General features: G+C 40.1%; 1 protein-coding gene across 6 annotated transcripts in view; it reads right to left on the bottom strand.

The window, feature by feature from the left end:
* The window catches only part of BOD1L1 (biorientation of chromosomes in cell division 1 like 1), a 56,829-nt gene that overhangs the window by 30,950 nt on the left and 4,743 nt on the right, over nt 1–21,136 (bottom strand). For all 6 annotated transcript variants that reach the window (XR_012158711.1, XR_012158713.1, XR_012158714.1 and 3 more), the window contains exons 5-12: nt 20,791–20,940; nt 18,209–18,378; nt 16,728–16,851; nt 16,273–16,417; nt 12,837–12,912; nt 5,044–11,254; nt 3,383–3,450; nt 2,312–2,381 (exon numbers count right to left, since the gene is read on the bottom strand). Coding sequence is in view for 3 of the 6 variants with exons in the window: in XM_073342486.1 (XP_073198587.1) it covers nt 2,312–2,381; nt 3,383–3,450; nt 5,044–11,254; nt 12,837–12,912; nt 16,273–16,417; nt 16,728–16,851; nt 18,209–18,378; nt 20,791–20,940 (7,014 nt within the window). In the remaining 3 variants the exon portion in view is untranslated. The remainder of the gene's footprint in view (nt 1–2,311; nt 2,382–3,382; nt 3,451–5,043; nt 11,255–12,836; nt 12,913–16,272; nt 16,418–16,727; nt 16,852–18,208; nt 18,379–20,790; nt 20,941–21,136) is intronic.

The following is a 21,136-nucleotide window of genomic DNA, read 5'->3' as shown; positions in this document are numbered from 1 at the left end:
GGAATGAAATCAGGAGGGCCAAATCGCACCTGGAGCTGCAGCTAGCAAGAGATGTCAAGAGTAACAAGAAGGATTTCTTCAGGTATATTGGCAACAAGAAGAAAGCCAAGGAAAGTGTGGGCCCCTTACTGAATAAGGGAGGCAACCTAGTGACAGAGGATGTGGAAAAAGCTAATGTACTCAATGCTTTTTTTGCCTCGGTCTTCACTAACAAGGTCAGCTCCCAGACTGCTGCGCTGGGCATCACAACATGGGGAGTAGATGGCCAGCCCTCTGTGGAGAAAGAGGTGGTTAGGGACTATTTAGAAAAGCTGGACGTGCACAAGTCCACGGGGCCGGATGAGTTGCATCCGAGAGTGCTAAAGGAATTGGCGGCTGTGATTGCAGAGCCATTGGCCATTATCTTTGAAAACTCGTGGCAAACGGGGGAAGTCCCAGATGACTGGAAAAAGGCTAATGTAGTGCCAATCTTTAAAAAAGGGAAGAAGGAGGATCCTGGGAACTACAGGCCAGTCAGCCTCACCTCAGTCCCCGGAAAAATCATGGAGCAGGTTCTCAAAGAATCAATCCTGAAGCACTTACATGAGAGGAAAGTGATCAGGAACAGTCAGCATGGATTCACCAAGGGAAGGTCATGCCTGACTAATCTAATCGCCTTCTATGATGAGATTACTGGTTCTGTGGATGAAGGGAAAGCAGTGGATGTATTGTTTCTTGACTTTAGCAAAGCTTTTGACACGGTCTCCCACAGTATTCTTGTCAGCAAGTTAAGGAAGTATGGGCTCGATGAATGCACTATAAGGTGGGTAGAAAGCTGGCTAGATTGTCGGGCTCAACGGGTAGTGATCAATGGCTCCATGTCTAGTTGGCAGCCGGTGTCCAGTGGAATACCCCAGGGGTCGGTCCTGGGGACGGTTTTGTTCAATATCTTCATAAATGATCTGGAGGATGGTGTGGATTGCACCCTCAGCAAATTTGCGGATGATACTAAACTAGGAGGAGTGGTATATAAGCCGGAGGGCAGGGATAGAATACAGAGGGACCTAGACAAATTGGAGGATTGGCCCAAAAGAAATCTGATGAGGTTCAATAAGGATAAGTGCAGGGTCGTGCACTTAGGACGGAAGAACCCAATGCACAGCTACAGACTAGGGACCGAATGGCTAGGCAGCAGTTCTGCGGAAAAGGACCTAGGGGTGACAGTGGACGAGAAGCTGGATATGAGTCAGCAGCGTGCCCTTGTTGCCAAGAAGGCCAATGGCATTTTGGGATGTATAAGTAGGGGCATAGCGAGCAGATCGAGGGACGTGATCGTTCCCCTCTATTCGACATTGGTGAGGCCTCATCTGGAGTACTGTGTCCAGTTTTGGGCCCCACACTACAAGAAGGATGTGGATAAACTGGAGAGAGTCCAGCGAAGGGCAACAAAAATTATTAGGGGTCTGGAACACATGACTTATGAGGAGAGGCTGAGGGAACTGGGATTGTTTAGTCTACAGAAGAGAAGAATGAGGGGGGGATTTGATAGCTGCTTTCAACTACCTGAGAGGTGGTTCCAGAGAGGATGGTTCTAGACTAGTCTCAGTGGTAGAAGAGGACAGGACAAGGAGTAATGGTCTCAAGTTGCAGTGGGGGAGGTTTAGGTTGGATATTAGGAAAAACTTTTTCACTAGGAGGGTGGTGAAACACTGGAATGCGTTACCTAGGGAGGTGGTAGAATCTCCTTCCTTAGAAGTTTTTAAGGTGAGGCTTGACAAAGCCCTGGCTGGGATGATTTAAGTGGGGATTGGTCCTGCTTTGAGCAGGGGGTTGGACTAGATGACCTCCTGAGGTCCCTTCCAACCCTGATATTCTATGATTCTAAGATGGAGTGTTTTTTCTAAAAATTGCCAGAGATGAAGACTCTACCACAATCCCTAGTAAATTGTTCCAAAGGCTAATTATCTTAAACGTTACAAATTTACACCTTATTTCCAGTCTGAATTTATCTAGCTTCAGCTCCAACCATTCCCACAAACACTTTTGTCTGCTAGACTGAAGGGCTCATTAACAAATTTTTGTTCCCAATCTAGGTATCAACAGACTGTAACCAAGTCACCTTCTTAATCTTCTTTTTGTTAAGCTAAACAGAGAGTATATCACTAAGGCATGTTTTCCAATCCTTTACTCATTCTCGTGATTCTTCTCTCAAGCCGCTCCTATTTGTCAATATCCTCCTTGAATTGTGGACCTGAGAACTGGACAAAATATTTCAAGAGTGGTTGCACTACTGACCAAACAGGCATACTAAGCCACAACAAAATAAATCTACCTTTTAGACGCTCTTCAATATGGGGCTCCTCATGCAGTTCTTGCCTTGTTGGACTTCTAGACTTTTGTGGCTAAAACCAGAATACAACGGAAACAAAATACTTCAGGTCTATGGGGAAAAAACTGTCTCGTATCCATAGTAACAGGTATCACCGTATAGCCTTAGCAAAGCAGTCAAGGGATCTTTGAATTACAAGATTTTAAACAGCTTTTCAATCAAATATTGATACAGCATATTAGTTTAGTAGTGGGGATTAGCAGTATTATATCACCCAAAAGCACAGCACCATAAATTCTACTTAACTGTTAAATCTGCCACAGAAATAATGGATTATTGTAATGTAGAGATCTCAAGAGAAATCACTTGAACTCCAGATACAGTTTCTAGGGATTATTCTCCCTGTAAGTGAAGTTCTCTGAAGGTACTTTAGTATAAATCTAGATTAGAAAAACTTATAGATGAAGATACACCACTAAAGTAGCTATCACCAGAGTATGTAGCTGTTGTGGCAGTAAAAAATATCTTCCTTAGACAGTCAATTTTTCCAGTCTTCCCTGGATTTCTCTTAAAACAAGTGATTTTGCAGCTCAGCGCAAAAAGGTGGAGAAGAGAAAATGAACATCAGTAGCATCTGTTCATTTCAAAATACTTAACTAATGGATATTAAGGATCATAAAATTTATGTATGCATAAGTATTTTCAGGAGAACTATTTATCATAATAAGCATATTCACAATAGGACTCCAACCCTTAAAAAAAAAAACAACCAAGCACAGATTGAGACATTATGTAGCCATTTAAAAGGGGGAAGTACACCATTGGGACAGGCAACAGATTCTACTGCTGAATAATCTGGAAGGTGCATGTGTGCAATTTAAATACGAGTCATTTGAAAAGCTGCAGCTAAATATCTGGAGAATGTCCCTTTAAAAGCTTGCAAGATTCAAATTCAGTTTTAGTTGCACACACATTCTATGTAAATAGTAATAAATATAAAAAAGAAAATTTCAATTTAAGATTGTGGACAACTACACAGGAGAGAACGTTATCGCTACAAAATACCAGAAATACCTCTTCAGTTTTCAAGTTCGTTTTCAGTTCCAGATCTTCAGTTAAGATTGGTAAAGTTTCTTTCTTGCCTGATGAAATATAAGTAGATTAACAATTATTTTATTAATTTGTATAGAACTGCAATAGGACTGCTGTTCCCCAGGAACATCATATAAACTTGATGTATTCGATGTAGCTACCCCAGTGATGAAATGAATTAATCATTTTGAAAATAATCTGTCCCCCACAAAATACAGTTCACTCTCCCATTCACTTTTTTACATTTTGATGGTAGAGTTGGGGGTGGAGAACACTGGATCCCAGGTTTCTCTCTGCTTGATTTTGAAAATTATGGAAGATATTGAACATTTTATTTTAAATATACTGTTAGTAATGTCAACAGACTTCATTATGTAAAAATCTAAATAGAACATTAAAACTGTATGAGTCACTAGATAGCTCAGGAGATACACTAAGGGATGTAAATCAAGGTTTTATTTAAAAAAAAAAAAGGATGCCTAAAGTTAAGAGTTTGAGTCCACAATTAGGCACCCAAATAAATGACCAGATTTTCAGAGAGGTTTACCATTCAATAGCTCCAATTTATGCAATGATTGTCTTTTTGTAATATCCTGAAGATTCTCCCCTCCGACACACTCTTTAAATAGGAGCCACAGGGTCTCCACACCTCTGAAAATCAGGTCAATTAATTAGATATTTAAATATGGATTCTGAAGTCTTCAGGCACTCCTTTTTTGAAAATCTTATTAACCAAAAGTCATTACCACCTGAAGGCTGCTTGATGATCTATGTGAAATGACTCACTGGTTACAGTCCACCAAATAAAATGAGTACAAATGGCATCAATGTAGGCTGTTTCAGAGGAGAACAAAAATTGAATAGGAAGATTGAACTACCCAGTATTCCCCAGAGGAGACAGGGTTGAGGAAGATCTGCAGGGCAGTGAGTGGAAGTTTGCATTGTCATAGCCCATGCTTGTCCCTATTCTATACATAGTGAACTTCAGTCTTCAGGTTTGTCAATTTGGCATATTTTCTGGAAACTAAATTTGTCTTACAATGTTTAATGTATTTCTTCTATCTTCATTAGTGACAAAACCTGACAGAGAAGAAGAAAGCATTTATAAAAAAATTACTTGACCAGTATTTTCTGTTTCCTTTACTATTAATGAAGATACAGTATATCTGAGAGCTTTCTTTCTTTTACAGCCCAATTTCTTCTGGGTCTGCAATGAAGTAATTGTGATGCTGGTAGACCAGGTGACAGTTCATGTCAAGGTCGCAATGTCTCAACTGACCACTGACAAATACATAGCTGGAATCAGATGTGTGTTACCATTGTTAAAAGTATGAATTATAAGAACGTGTTGAGACTTTATTGAATGCTTGTCAGTTGCTGCATGCATTAATCTCATTCATAACATCTGTAATCCCATATTGAAAGGTAATATTTGAGCGGTTGTATTGTGAGCCTCTGTGACTGTGTAAGTCAGCAGACAGGAAAGAGACATTACTTAATGTGAGAGGCAGACAGACCATTATAGGGCGTTTCAACAGAATTTCCTCTACATATGTAGATTCAGGAACTGCAAAAGTATGTTAGGTGCATACAGTTTATAAATCAGAGGGGGTGGGGAAGGGAAGAGAAAGAGAAAACCTTACCTGAATTGATGCTTGTATTTTGTTGAAAAGAATCATCTACTTCCACGGTGATCCTTTTGCCATCATTCTCAAATTGTTTATCCATATGAGACACGGGGAAGTCACTCTTTTCTCCCAGTTTTGCTTCTACAGTTATTTCACCCTGCTTGGTATTTACAGTCAATTTGCTTTCATATTTAGAAACTAGTGGAAGCGTTTGTGCTCTAGGAGGTGAAGTCCTTGCTTCAGAAAAGTCATTTTCTAATAAGCTACTGTTAACATTATAATCTATGTTTTTAAAATCATCATTCCTTTTTGCTTCTTCTGAAGGAATACAAGGTTCTGATGTAACTTCCACATATGGAATATACTCTTCAGCTCTTTCATCACTTGCATCCATCTCTGTAGAAGGGCCAACAATGACTGTAGACTCTGTACTAATCTCCATACAGAGGGCTTCATCTACACTTATGAAGTTCACTATAGTCTCAGCTGTTTCTGCAACTTCAGTGTCTACTGTGATCCTACCTACTGCTGATTCTCCCATCACAGCATCCTCATGAATCTCCTCTTCTCCCCTAAATATGCATTCATCTCCTTCTCTACCACCCACAGGCAAAGAACTATCACTGTTTTCTGGGTCTGTAGATGACATGCATTCAACTTCTTTGGTACTATTAAAGATGACATCATTTTCATCTTTTACTTCTGTGTTTGCTGCAACGAGCTGACTTTCTTCTATGACTGAGAAGGTGAAAAGACTGTCACATTCTTCCATAGTACTGAGAGTGATCACAGCACCTTCCTCTTTATCTTCTATACTTGAAGCAATGTGTTGATCTTCATTGCTGCTGGCAACTCTCAGCATTGGAGCCTCACATTCTACCACCTTTCTAACAAAAATCATAGAACCACCACTTTTTCCTTCTGTGTTTAGAGCAGTTAGCTCACGCTGCTCATCTCTCGCTGCACTGGTCTCAACAACCTTACATTCTTCTGCTGCATTTGGGGAGATCATGGAACCCTCATCTTTTTCTTCTGTTTCTGCTGCAATGAGTTGACTTTCAGCTTGTGTGGCTGCACTGATCAGGACTATTGCACATTCTTCTGTCCCACTTCTGGTGATCATGGCAGCCTCCAGTCTTCCTTCTGTTCCTGAAGCACTGAGTTGATCCTCATCTTGTGTGGCTGCACTGGGCACAGGAGCCTCAAAATATTCCCTACTTGTGGAGATCATGGCAGTGTCAGTTTTTGTTTCTGTGCCTGCAGCAACATGCTGAATCCTAGCCTCTGAGGCTTCACTGGACATGAGGATCACTTGTTCTTCCATTATACTTGTGGAAATCATAGCACACTCATCTTTTTCTTCTTTGCCACTTGCAGTTGGATGATTTTCATCATCATCTCTAGCACTGGATGCACTGGGCATGGCAACCTCATATATCTCCATATCTATACAAAACACAGTACTCTCATTCACTTCTTCTGTTCTTGCAGCAGTGACCTGACTGTTATATTCCATAGCTGCACTGGGCATGGGAGCTTCAAATTCTTCCACAATACTAGTGGAAATCATTGTACACTCATCTTTTGCTTGTTTACTGCTGGCAGTGTATGTATTCTCTTTGAATTCTGTGGCTGTACTAGGCATGGGAGCCTCAAATTCTTCCTTCTCTATTAAGGTCACAGTGCTTTCATTTTCATCTGTTCTTGCAACAGTGAGGGAACCTTCTTCAATTTCTGTGGCTGAACATGGCATAGGAGCATCACCTTCTTCTACGGTACTGGTAGAGATCACGTCACCTTTAGCTTTTTCTTCATCAGTAGAAGCAGCAGGACTCTCATCTTTCTTTGTGACTGCACTGGTTATGGGACCCTCACATTCTCTGCCATGATTTCCATTGGCACTGTTGTCATTCTTTTCTTCAGCTGCGGCAGCAGACTGACCCTTATCTTTCTCTGTCACTGCACTAGTCATCAGACCCTCATACTCTTCAACATCTATAGACATCATGGCATCCTCATCTTTTTCTGTATTTGGGGTCAAAGCGTCTTCATCTGCTACACTTGCACTTGTCACGCTGCTCTCAACTATCCCCTTTGCACTTTCGCAGATTATGCCACTATTAGCTTCTTTCTTTGCACCAGTATTGCTGTCAACCCCATCTTTATTTATATTTGTGGCAGCCATACCTGACTCAGCTTCTACTTGTTCTGCAACGATGCAGATAATGGAGCTTTCACCTTCTTCTGACCCTATACAAATGAGTGCACTTTCACCTTCTATTCCTGCACAAGTTGAAGAATGCTCTATTTCTTCATTTCCTCTTCCTGTACTGGTCACAATACCCTCACCTTCTTCATCCTCTTCTTTTGCACCTGTGCTAGTCACAAAGCCTTCATCGTCACACGGCCCTATGCTGATCATAGCGATAGTAGCTTCGTCTTTTGCTCCTGTACTGTCCATTGCACTTCCACATTTTTCTATATCTAAGCCAACTGCAAAACCTTCATTGCTATCTTCCAGTCCTGTGCAGACTGCTGCAGTCTCAGCATCATCTTCTGCTGTTATGCCTGTGCTGGTCACTGTACTTTCACCATTTACAGGATCTTCACCTTTGTCAGCACTTGTTCCTGTCATGGTGGTGTTGTTCATGACCATTTCGACACCTGCACCAGTTACAGCACTGTCTTCTTGTGCATCTACACCAGTCACTGGGCCAATTATGAAGCCAAGACCTCTTTCTTCTGCACCTGTACAAGTCACAGCACCCTCACTGTCTTTTAACTGGCCAGCACCAGTTACGTTGCTCTGGCATTCATCTGAATTGTTGCTGCTCATGGATCCTTCACCTGCTTCTGTGCCTGCACTGGTTACAGCACCGTCACTTTCAGTTTCACCTATACAGGTAATAGAACCTTCAAATTTGCCTGTACGTCTGCAAGTTGAAGTCTTGCACTTCTCTTCTGAGCCTGCACTAGTTACAGCATCATCTTTTTCTTCTGTCCCAGCACCGTTCACGTTATCCTCAATTTCCATTCTGCCTGCATTGACTGAATCTCTACCATTTTCTTCTGTATAAATCATGCTGCACTCACCACTTTCTCCTTCCTTTGTACTAGTCAGAAAACTTTCCGTTTCTGCAAATCCTCCAGTGACAACACCACCACCTTCTTCAGCTGCTGCAACAGTACACTCACCATCTGCTTCTGTGCTGAAACCGACACCTTCATTACTTTTCGCCCATATGCTTGTCGTGAAACCTTCATCTGCTTCTATGCTTGTGCAGATTAAAGTAACCTCACTTCCTTTTTCTGAGCAAGTAGTTGTGGCATCACTTTCCTTTTCAGAATGTATTACAGCACCCTCACCTTTCCCGTCTCCTCTACTGGTGGACATTACAGTGCTCGCAGTCATTTTCTCTGTGCTAGTTCCTATTGCAGTGGCCTCAGTTGTTTCTAGCCGGTTGTATATGTGATCAACACTTCCTGCACTGGTGCCCACTACATTGTTTTCATTTTTATCTTCAGTGTCAGTTATTATGCCATCACCTTCTTCTGCTCCACTAACTATAAAAGAGTCTTTAATTATTTCTTCTGGAACTCTTATAACATTCATTGGCACTAGCAACAAAGAAGATTCTACAACGTCACCCATATTGTGTCCATCACTCTTTTTGACCACGTCCACCATGGTACCCTTTTCTTCCTTTGCAGCAGGGCCTATATTTAAGTTTTCATCATTTTCTTTTTTCCCCAGGTTCATTAAGACAGATTTTTTCATGCTTATACCTCCATGATCTGCAGCTTGGTCAGTCATCAAGCCTTCTATTCCACCAGTTACATTATATGCATTTCTTCCTTGCACACTATCTACCATAGTCACTTGATCATAACCTTCTTGTATACTTACATCACCCATGTTCTCTCCTCCTGCTTCTTCACCAACTAGAGGAGTCTCACCATCTTTTTTTTCAGTGTCTATCATGGTGACCTCACCTTTCATAACACAACCTAGCACAGGGCTACCCTGTTGTTTCATGTTTGCAGTTTGTGTTTCATTTTTGTCTAAAATAAAGGAGTCTTTATTTAAACAAATCTTATCTAAAGTATGAGATTCCTCTTTAGCTACATTAGGCAAAGAGTCTGTGAAGTCTGAGATACATATATCCATGGACTTTTTATGGGAAGCATCTTGTCTGGATGAATTAATTGCTAAAGAAACACTTTCTTCAATAGGATTGACATTATTCTTTAAATTTTTTGGTTTTCTGGCATCTTCTGAAGTCTGCTCCTTAATAGGAGCATTAAGTAAAATTCTACCACTTGTTTCATACACAATGTTCATTTGATATGCCCCCTGTTTAATGGGTCCTTGCTCCTCAGAAGCTTGTTTGGACACAGTATCTAGTGCATCTACTCCTTTAACAGGATTTTTTTCATGTTCAATGGTTTGTTCAGAATTTCTGTCAGCTGGAAACTCTGATACACATGCTTCGAAATCTGCCAACCTGTTTCTTAATTCATTTTTTGAACTCTGTAGGTTCGTATTTTCTTTTGCAGTATTTTCAGAGTCCATGTCTAGTAGTGAATTACTACTGCTTTTTTCTTCAATTTTAGATGCTTCATGTACCTTTGCATATGTCTGTTCTGAATCAACTTCCATTGGCTCTTCTTGTTCAGAATGTAATGAGTCATCACTAGTCCTGATTGGTTTTTGAGTGGACGGAATATGACTGGTTACAAATATATCAGTTGCTAATTTTTCCTCTTCCATTGTCATTTCATGGGCTGACAAGCTTCCTTTTTTATTTTCACAAGACAATTTCTTACTTGACTTTTTATCCATAATCATAATCCCTTGCACCTTTTCATGGCTACCGTCCATTTCTTTAATATCTTTGTCCTCCAATTTGTTACTCTCTTCCTTCTTCTTCATTTCCTTATTGCTATGCTTTAAGTTTCTGCTTTTGTGACCTTCTACTGACAGCTTTCTTTCTAGTTTAGAATAACTTAAATCTTTATCACTCTTATTTTTCTCTTTTACAGATATCTTTTCTCCTGCTTGTAACTTAACTCTGTGGCTAAAGTCTTTTTGTGAACTATAAATTGAATGCATCCCACTTTCTAGCTCAAAATCAACAATGCTTTCTTCAAAAACTTTATCTTCGTTCTTGGATTTGCATTGTTTATCTGTGTCATTCTCTTCCATGTTCTTATCTCTGTCTGGTTTCTGAATAGTCTCGTGTTTTGTAAAACTTTCTTGTAATTCTGTTTCAATTGGTTTGGATTGTTTACTGTGACTCTTAGATTTAGACTTTAACAAAAACTTGTCTTCTAAGAAACTCTTCGATCTTCGTCTATCTCTGTGAATACTATCTTCTTGCCTTAAATTACTATCTGAATTAGTTGATTCTATTTCATTTTTATCTTCTGAATAGCTTTCACTCCTTCTCTGTGATGAAGAAACAAGTTGCTTAGAATTACCCTGAGAATCCTTCTGTGGCCTAGAATCACTTGATGACCTTTTGGACTTGTATTCCACTCTTGACTTTTCTATTGAAATGTGTCTGTCTTTTTTGTTATTTTCTTTACGCAACATTTCTTCATTTTTTAACGTGTATTCAGAAACATTTTTTCCATCTTTGCTAGTCGTTGATATTTTCCTTTCACTTCTGTGTTTACTTTTTTTTTCAAATTTATCATCTGATGGAACCTTTGTTTGTTGATTATGTTTTTGAACACTATCCTCACCTTTCAAGCTTCTCTCAAAAGAATGAAGGTCAATATCATCACTTACTTTATGTACACTGTCTCCTTTATATTTATGTTTTACTAACAATTTATCTTCTGAAAGAGTTCTTTCTTTTTCATTTTTATCTTTAAATGATTTCAGTTCTTTCTTGGGAACACTTCTCAAATTTTGAATTTCTGTATCATCTTTTTTAAGATGTTTTTCATTTTTAAAGGCATATTTCTGCCTCTGCAGTTCATCAGTATTAATCTCAGCTCTGTCCAGCTGCTTTTTGGGATCCTTTGTTTCTGTGTCCTGCTGCGTTCCTTCTATCTGAAGAGAGGTAGATGTTTTTCTTTTATGTTCTCTTTCCACTTTAGGATCGTTTTTGCTTTCCTCAGTTGAATGTACTGACTCTGAAACTCTTCTAACAGGCTTAGTCACTTCGCTTTTTCCATGATTATGCTTCAGCTCCTTTGAAGGGATTTTTTCACAGGTCTAAAACAACAACAAAAAAATCATCAGTACATTTACTACACTGAGGAATCATTTATCACCTTAATTTAGATCTTTGAAATAATTACTTACACAATATTCCTTGTAAGAACCCCAAATTAATTTCCCCCTCCCAATAGGTAAAAATATGAAATAATAATCAGAATTAGCAGGCATCCCTGAATTAATTCCAGTTTGAACTAGAGCTTATCTTTAAAATAAATCCAATCTTGATTTAAAAATTTCTAGTGATGAAGAATCTCACAACCTTTGGTAAACTGTTCCAACAGTTAATCACTCTCACTATTAAAAACTGTACCTTATTTCCAGTCTGATTTTGTCAAGCTTCAATTTACTGTAAATCTTGTTACAGTAAAAGCGCTGTTATCCAACATGTTGGCGGAATGGGGGTGCTGGGAAGTCAAAAATTCTAGTTAACTAAAAGGGAGGAAATTTGGGCATGGGAGGGGGCTCAGGGCTGGGCGGTGGGAAGGGGTGCGGGCTCTGGGAGGGAGTTTAGGTGAAGGACGGGGCGCGGGGCAGGGGGTTGCGGTGTGGGAGGGGTTTTGGGATGCTGGATCCAGGCAGCGCTCACCTCGGGTGGCTCCCTAGAAGTAGTAGCATGTCTCTGCTGCTCCTAGGTGGAGGCGCGGCCAGGTGACTCTGTGCGCAGCCCCCGCAGCAACCATTGGCCACAATTCGTGGCCAGTGAGAGCTGCGGAGCCAGCACTTGGGACAGGGGGCAGCGCACAGAGCCCCCATGGCTGTTCCTCCACCTGGGAGCAGCAGGGACATGTCGCCACTTCTGGGCAGCCATTCAGAGCCGTACAGGGAGCCTGCCGGCACCGCACCAACTGGACTTTTAATAGCCCGGTCCACGGTGCTGATAGAAACTGCCAGGGTCCCTTTTTGACCAGGTATTCTGATCGAAAACCGGACACCCGGCAACCCTATTGAAGATCAGAAATGCTGGTTTAGAGAGCTTTCCAGTTGGTAAAGAGAACACAGCTTTTACTGTATTTGTGTCTGCTAGAAGAAGAGCCCTGTTATCAAATTTCTGTTCCCCACCCATAAACTGATCAAAAAAATCACCCCTTAACCCTCTCTTTGATAAGCTAAACAAATTGAAGTTCTTGAGTTTCTCCTATAAGGCACGCTTACCAAATCTTTTATAATTCTCATAGCTCTTCTTTGAACCCTCTCCAATTTTTCAATGTCTTTCTTGAAGTATGAATGCAAGAGCTGGACACAGTATCCCATCAATGTCAAATACAGAGATAATATAACCTACCTAACTCCTACCTATTGTAACACTACAAAGGTTTTCTACACTAGCTGTTCTAAAAAGCCAAGAAGCAGCATTACTAAAACAACAAGGCTAGAAAATTAAACCAAGAGAAAGAATTAGAGGGAAAAATAATTCATAAAGATTAATCTAGTAGTAGGGAAGTTTAGTATATACAGATAATCATTTTTCCAATTAAAAATGAACAGAATAGAGACATTTGATAATTTCTGTATAGTAAAACAAATGTTTTGATATGAAATTTAAAATAAAGTTTACTAGCTGATCTATGACACAAACCTCATTTGTCTTTTGTGTTTCTTTGGAATCTTCTTCAGGATGCTCATATTTCTTTTGCCAACTATCTTCAACATACCTAAAATAGTCAGTCAAAGCATTAGAAAAACGTCGTAACAATTTAGTCTATCAGTTTTGAACTAAGAGAAAATAGACATTTGCACACCAAAGCATCTAACAAGAACTTGCTGCATAACCTTGGGCAAGTCATTTAACACAGTAAGCTTCTATTTCTCCATATGCAAAATGTGGACAATACTTACCTACTTCACAGATGTGCTGTGAAGATTAATTAATGTCTGTGCAGTGCTTTGAAATGTAAAGTACTACACAAGTATTAGTACTGTTAAGTATGACTACGTGTCCCCTGTAACTCAGATGAGCAAAGAGAACCACAGCACAGGCGAAAACCAATGTCCTCTCTGTATCCTTACTCTTCTGCTTTCTACAGAAAAGAATTTTTAAAATACTGAATTGATCTTCCACAAACTTGGTTTCTTATGTATGTCTCAAGACTTAAAAATCAAGGCAAGTCTGGAGACTGTCCTGATACTCTTTGCAAGGATGCATAACACATTCCAGTTTGCACTGCACCATATATTGGGGGGGAGGAATGCAAGCCAAAATAGGGAAAGAACATGTTAAAGAATATTTAGATAAGTTAAATGCATTCAAGTCATAGAATATCAGGATTGGAAGGGACCTCAGGAGGTCATCTAGTACAACCTCCTGCTCAAAGCAGGCCCAATCCCCAATTTTTGCCCCAGATCCCTAAATGGCCCCCTCAGGATTGAACTCACAACCCTGGGTTTAGCAGGCCAATGCTCAAACCACTGAGCTATCCCGGAGGTTGTGAGTCAGTATTTCAGTCAGCAGGGGCTGATGAAATACACCTTAAGGAACTAGCTGAACCAATCTCAGAATCCTTAGCAATTACCTTTTAGAATTCATGGAGGATGGGTGAAGTCCCTGGGAATAGGAGAAGGGAAAACATAAGTACCTATCTTAAAAAATGAGGACAAAAGAGGACTCAGGGAACTATATATTTGCCAGCCTAACCTCAATACCTGGAAAGATACTGGAACAAATTATGAAACAATCAATTTGTAAACACCTAGAGGATAGGGTAATAAGTAATAGCCAACACAGATTAGTCAAGAAATAACCATGCCAAACTGACCTAATTTGTTCTGTGACAGGGTTACTGGCCTAGTGGATGGGGGAGAGCTAGGGGGGAGCTGTGGACATGATATATCTTGGTTTTAGCAAGGCTTCTGACACAGTCGCATTTTCATAAGCAAACTAGGAAAATGTGGTCTAGATGAAATTAGCGTACTGCAGGTGCACAACTGGTTGAAAGACTCAAGTGTACTCAAGAGTATTTTCAGTGGTTTTCTGTCAAACTGGGAGGACACATCTAGTGGGATCCCAAAAGGGTCTGTCTTGGATTTAGTACTATTAAAATTTTAATTATCTGGATAGTGGACCGGAGGGAATCTTATAAAATCTGTGGATGAAATCAAGCTGAAAGGGATTGCTAGCACTTTACAGGACAGGATTAGAATTCACAACAACCCTGACAAGTTGGAGAATTAGTCTGAAACCAACAAGGTGAAATTCAATAAAGACACTTAAGAAGGAAAGAATTCCAATGCACAACTACAAAATGGGGAATAAACTTGCTAGGTGTGGTTTTGTTGCAAAGGATCTGGGGGTTATAGTGGAGCACAAATTGAATATAAACCAACAATGCAATGCAGTTGCGAAAAGGGCTAATATAATTCTGGGGTGTATTAAAACAGGAGGGTTATATGTAAGACACAGGAGGTAGTTGTCCCACTCTGCTTGGTACTGGTGAGGCCTCAGCTGGAATACTGTGTTCAGTTCTGGGTGCTAAACTTAAAGAAAGATGTGGACAGATTAGAGAGTTCATAGGAGAGCAACAAAAACAATAAAAGATTTAGAAAACTTTACCCATGAGGAAGAGTTAAAATAACTGGGCATGTTTAGGCTTGAGAAAAGACAGCTGAGGAGGGAACTGCTAATAGTCTTCAAATGTGTTAAGAGCTGTTATAAAGAGAACTGTGATCAACTGGTCTTCACATCCACTGAAAATAGGACAAGAAGTAGTGGGCTTAATCTGCAGCAAGGGAGATTTAGGTTAGATATCAGGAAAAACTTTATAACTATAAGGGTAGTTATGCTTTAGAACGGGCTTCTATGAGAGGTTGTGGAATCCTCATCATTGGAGGTTTTAGACAAACACTCATAAGGGATGGTCTAAGAATCCTTGGTCCTGTCTTGGCACAGGGGGCTAAACTAGATCAACCTTTTTCTCTCTGAGGCCCCCTCCAACATACCATAAAAACTCCATGGCCCACCTCTGCCATTGTTTTTCGGCATATAAAAGCCAGGGCCAGCATTAGAGGGTAGCAATCAAGGCAACTTCCCGGTACCCACGAAACTAAGTTGCTCAGGCTTCAGCCCTGAGTGGTGGGGCTCAGGGCCCCAGGTTGCAGCCCCATGGGATTGGGCTTCAGCTTTCTGCCCTGGGCCCCAGAAAATTGAATACTGGCCCTGCTTGGTGGCTCCCCTGAAACCTGCTCGTGCCCCTCCTGGTTGAGAACCACTGGACTAGATGACCTCTTAAGGTCTCTTCCAGTCCTACATTTCTATAGTTCTATGACTATATTAATAGACAAATAAGTTATATTAAAACAATTAGTAAGGCAAAAGACCAAGGGGAAAGAATTAAAGTACAAATCTCAGGCTTCAATCTCCACTTCATGATTATCAAGTGGTGAATCTCTCAACCTCAATTACACCCACACTTTTATTTTCATTGAAAGTTTTAAATTGAAAGTTTATGTATATTTCTTTAACCTTTCACAATCAGGCAATGAATTAGTTTGGTTGCATTATCAATTGAATTGACAGCGGAAGGCCATTAATTCACTTCAGCATACTTCACTCTACCCACACCCACGGTGCTCAGAGGCACCTAGGACTGGAGAGAGAAACCAAGAGAGAGAGGTGGTGAGCTGGGGACTGGAAGTCTGACATTAGGAGGATCACAAAAATGCACACTTAAGTGCACATAAGAGAAAGGTGATCAGACGCATTCAGAATACACACTTTAATTATATTGTAACATAGCAGGAGCTGGCTGCCAGGGTGTTATCAATACAGTAAACTTGGAGTATAGTAGATAAATGGGAAAACCCATGTTAAATTAAAATAAAGATTTAAAAAAAAAAATCAATATCAATCATTATTTTCTCAAATAAAGCTTGCTTCCCACAAATATTTTTGCATGCTTTAAGGGGAAATTGTTATAACAACGAGTATGTGGTGACTGCAAAAGTGAAGAGAAGTTTTTTTATAAGCAAAAGTGAGTACGTATTAATCAAATTTCTTTAAAAACAAATATAAGGAATACCTGGAATTTCTTTTTCTTTTCCTGCTCAGGGCTACCTTTTTTTCTAAAAACTTTTGTTCTTTAAGAACATCCTTAATGCTGGTACCGGTAACTTTCAGTTCAAAATCTTTTGTCGAAGACTCTTCCAAGTTCAGGCCACTTTTACCTAAAATATACAACAAACAGTTACAGTGTTTGAGAAGCATGTCTTTTTATTATTTTTGTAAGGGACACTGTAAACAGTTTGGGAATTACTAATCCTGTTTTTTGTTAGATTTCAGGAACGTCACTGTGGACATGAAAAAGTTACAAATGGAATTTTTCACAATATTTTAGTTACTACAGTATTTAGTTATAATGAGTGAAATTCTGGCCATATTGAAGTCAACTGCAAAACTCCCAGTGACTTCAATGGAACTAGAATTTCACCTTATTTGGTTAAAACACCCAAGTCTAACTTGTAATTTTAACATCACCTTCAGCACCCTGACTCCCACTTTTCAGAGACTTTGTTTTCTCTGCAGCTTTCTGTTTACGCTTCTCTTCAAGTCTCTCTCTATTAATCTGCCTCCTTAAGAGTCTCTCTTCTTTTTCTCTGGCCTGAAGACAGAAAAACAATGAAAAAGGTGATTTATTTGTATCTTTAAATCAAATGAAGAATGATGAAAGTTATGTTAAAAAAAAAATCAAAAACTGTTATACCAGTAAATTTCTACACTTCTGCAGAATTCAGCGTTTCAGTATAAGAGCAAAAATAATCAATCAATAAGTACTCAAATAGGCTGTTTATAGTTTACAAAGCGCTGTACAAACTTTAATTAAAAGTAAACCTCATAATATCCTTCTATGAGATTATATTAACCCCTTCCCGAGCCTATAAGGTTTTATCCCCATTCTACAGATGGAGAATGGGCAGGCACGGATGTTATGAGCCCATGTCAGAGCCAGCATTAGAATTAGGATGTTCCTGGTTCCCAACCCCAATTTCAGTCCACAAGACAAGGCTACCTCCACTTTCAAAGAGCTTTACACTTGTTTTCTTTCGTCCCTCAACTCTGTTGTACATAAGAATTACATGGCCACACCTAGAGCCCAGTTTAACCCAGCGGTATTGTGGTGCACAAATCCAGGCAAGCTGCATAAAATGAAACTCCAGCAAGCCAATCTATCCTGGAAAGGTTAGGGGATGGGAGTGGATGAGAAACTCAGTAGATTTGCTGGTTGAGATGGAAAGGTGTTACCCCATTCTACAGGTGAAGAAACAGGCACAAAGACTATGAGACTTGCTTCAAGTATATGTCCAAAACATAAAAAGAAGATCCCAGCCCTCCAACCAGGCCAACATGTACACCTGAACATCTCTTCCCCCTCATGCTAGTCAGAGACAGCAGGAATTACTGCAGCTGAATGGCTGTACTAACCGCATTACATGGAAGAGGAGCGAGGAAGATGGTTGGGGCCAAACAGGTACCAGTTCTTGTTATATTAAAGAAATGTGCAATCCACCTTGATAGGTGGTGGTAGCTAGATATGGGATTTCTTCTCTTTCCCCTTCCCTCAACTGGCAGAGTACACTCAGCTTGCTAGCCCCAGACTCCCACATCTGTGCAGTCTCTTTCACTTCATTCTTCTCCAAATTACTGTTAACCAAGAAAGAACCCATCCTTTGCTGAGATGTTGGGAAGACACCACCCACACTCAGTGCTTCATCTGACATTATCAGCCAGAGATGGTTGTAAAACAGTAGGACCTGGATAGTTCGGTAAGCCAGTAGTTCTCAAATGACTGTCAATGGATCACTGCCATGAAATGTTGACAGATCACATGGTGCTGGAGACAGTCTATAGAAGTATCAGTGGCTTCCAGGAAAAAACAACTAAATAAAGGGAATAATTTTTGTATTGAGAAAACAATCAGATGGAGTTAGAATGTTAATAGTGAATGTATTAAAACTTACAATAGACTGACGGTGTTGCTCTACAGTCCGTTCATCATCGGAATCACTGTAGTACTTGGAGTACAGAAAAGGCTTGTGAACATATGCGTGACGCACAGGTTTGGCTTTTCCATCACAAATCTCATTAGTCTGAGGCTTTGTTTTACTCTGATTGTTCTTCTCTTCTTCATCTAATCAGTAAAAAAGTGGACATAAATTAAAGTGACATTGTTATGGTAAAATTTAAGTGTTGTAAAAACGAACTTCCATAAAATCTAAGACCAACAGAAATGTTTCTGTTAAAAAAAATGGTTTCAAAGAGATTCCAATTCAATGTTTACAGCCAAATGTTACTAAAGTATGAGAAGTGATCAATCCATTCTCATTGTCCAGATGAAAACGCAAAATATAAACAAACTGCGAGAAGAAATTAGATTTAAAAATTCATTCCATTGTGATACTACAAAGGAGTCATTTAACATAGTTAAAGACATTTTATATATCATTTTAGCCATGACAAATTGTGTACAGCATTACATCAGCTATGGCTAAATTTTGTAACGAAGACAATCCCCACGTGTATTTTTGGGATGCAGATACACTGCATTGGTAAAGCCTCGTCTGTAAAAATCAAACATTGTTCACATACCAAAAAATCAGCACAATATTTGCGGACTTAGAAATCACAGATTTTTTCTGTATAGGAACTATACAAGCGACCTAAATTCATCTATGGATCAGTAAATGCTGAGGTATTATTCTGGTTGAAATAACACAAGCAAATCTATCATTTTGTTTTGTCAGGTTTATTCAGTAACCATACATACAGTATGTTTGGGCTTTATCAATGCAACAGAGCTGCATCCCTGAAATACATTACAAAATGTAGCCATAACTGTCAATACCAAACACAATTTGTCATTGTTTACATTGTCAGTAACTGTGCAGTCAACGTCATGTTAGTTAACTCAATTCTTCCCACTCATTTCTGGGCACAGTGAAATTTTACAGTGATGACAGGCTTACAGAAGACTACTGAAATGGTTCCTGGTTCCAAAGCAGTCAATCCTACCCAGGAGAAAATTCTGTTGACTACAGAAGCCTCCATATTCCCTAAAGCCTCAATGTATCAAAGAATTTGAGAGATGCCCAGGACTAGGAGAGGACAGAAAGGAAAAAGACAACAAATGAGGACCCCCCCACATCCACTAATCCTAAATCTGGACCTACCACTATCTTTTCCACCAAAATCATATAGCCTTTGGGAATTCCTGCAATCCTAGGGCTGTAACAACTCCCTGATCCCCAAATGCTCCACTTACACTACACCTGGGTTCAAGTCAGAATATCAGTCTAAGGCTAAGTCTACAATACACAGCACTGGCAGCGCCACATAATGTATGTGCAGCTACACGCTGCAGTGAAAAGCAGGCTGAGTCCACACAGTGGTGTGTAGTTACATGCCAGTGAAAGGCTCTACCAGGGGGGAGGCATCAGGGAAAGGCTTCAACAGCTCTGAGAGCCTTTCACTGAAGCAAGGAAAAGCTCCAGCAGTGGGGTTCTGGCAGAGTCATTCCTTGCTGCCTTCCCCTGCCAAAATCTTTTCCTAAAGCAGGGAAAGGCTCTGGCAGCAGGGAGATAGCAGGACACTACACTGCTAAAAACAACAAACAGTGTAGATAAGGGAGACCCGGACTTGAGCACTTAGACAGTCTTCCAAGATATGTACTCGGGTACATACCACACCCTTCAGGCATGTCTCTACTCCAGAGGTTCCCAAACTTGTTCCACTGCTTGTGCGGGAAAAGCCCCTGGCAGGCCAGGCCGGTTTGTCTACCTGCCGCGTCTGCAGGTTCGGCCAATCGGAGCTCCCAGTGGCCGCGGTTCGCTGCTCCAGGCCAATGGGAACCGCTGGAAGCGGCGTGGGCCGAGAGACGTACTGGCTGCTGCTTGACCCGCGCCGCTTCCAGCTGCTCCCATTGGCCTGGAGCAGCGAACCGCGGCCACTGGGAGCTGCGATTGGCCGAACCTTCGGACGCGGCAGGTAAACAAACTGGCCTGGCCTGCCAGGGGCTTTTCCCGCACAAGCGGTGGAACAAGTTTGGGAACCACTGCTCTACTCAATTAGCCTAAGCTATGCCTCACCATCTACACTGCTATTTACATCCATACTAAGGGGAGCAACCCATATATGCACTCCCCATGCTGCTGAAAAAAGAATGCAGTGCAGATGTACATTTACATTAACTTCACATAAAAGAAAAAAAATTAAAAACAGCACAAAAAGCAGAAGGCATTTTTATGAAGTGTCACCACTACATCCTGAAATAATACACACAAATAAAATAATTTTAAAGTACTGGACTACATAAATACTTTTTATTTTAAAATGCCAAATTATCTATTTTTATTATTATTTACTAACAGCAGAAATGCTATGAATTCCACCCCCAAAAGAAATATTCTCTCTATTATCAAATTACACATATATGATAAAATATACTTCAAAATAATCACTTTGTAAGGTACTATGTATTCAAATGGCAGGAAATACACCAGCCAGGATATTACTAACAAATGTATTCTTTTTATATTATTTTTACCATCTGATGTGATCTCTCCTTCTTCAGTGCTATCGGAAACCACAGCTTCCTCTTCACTTTCTTCTTCAAAGGAAGAGAGGTCACTAGTATGGACAGAGCTAACAGTAATATCACTGAGTACATCCACGTCTGAATCCTCCAAAATAAGTTCTTTAAAAAAAAGAAACAAAAAAGTTATATCATGCAACTTATCAAACCAATGTGTTTAGCTCATTTCCTAAGAAAAGTCTATTGTTATTTTAAAAACTCTGATACACAGAGGCGATACATGATCTCTGAACACAGTCTGAATTATAGACAAAAGTTTTCTTTAACCACAAGTATAACCCCACTGACAACAATGGAG

The sequence above is a fragment of the Lepidochelys kempii genome, chromosome 4, assembly GCF_965140265.1.
Source record: "Lepidochelys kempii isolate rLepKem1 chromosome 4, rLepKem1.hap2, whole genome shotgun sequence".
Lineage (NCBI taxonomy): Eukaryota > Metazoa > Chordata > Testudines > Cheloniidae > Lepidochelys > Lepidochelys kempii.
The sequence above is the reverse complement of the archived record's forward strand: the minus strand, read 5'-3'. Positions and strand labels throughout refer to the sequence as shown.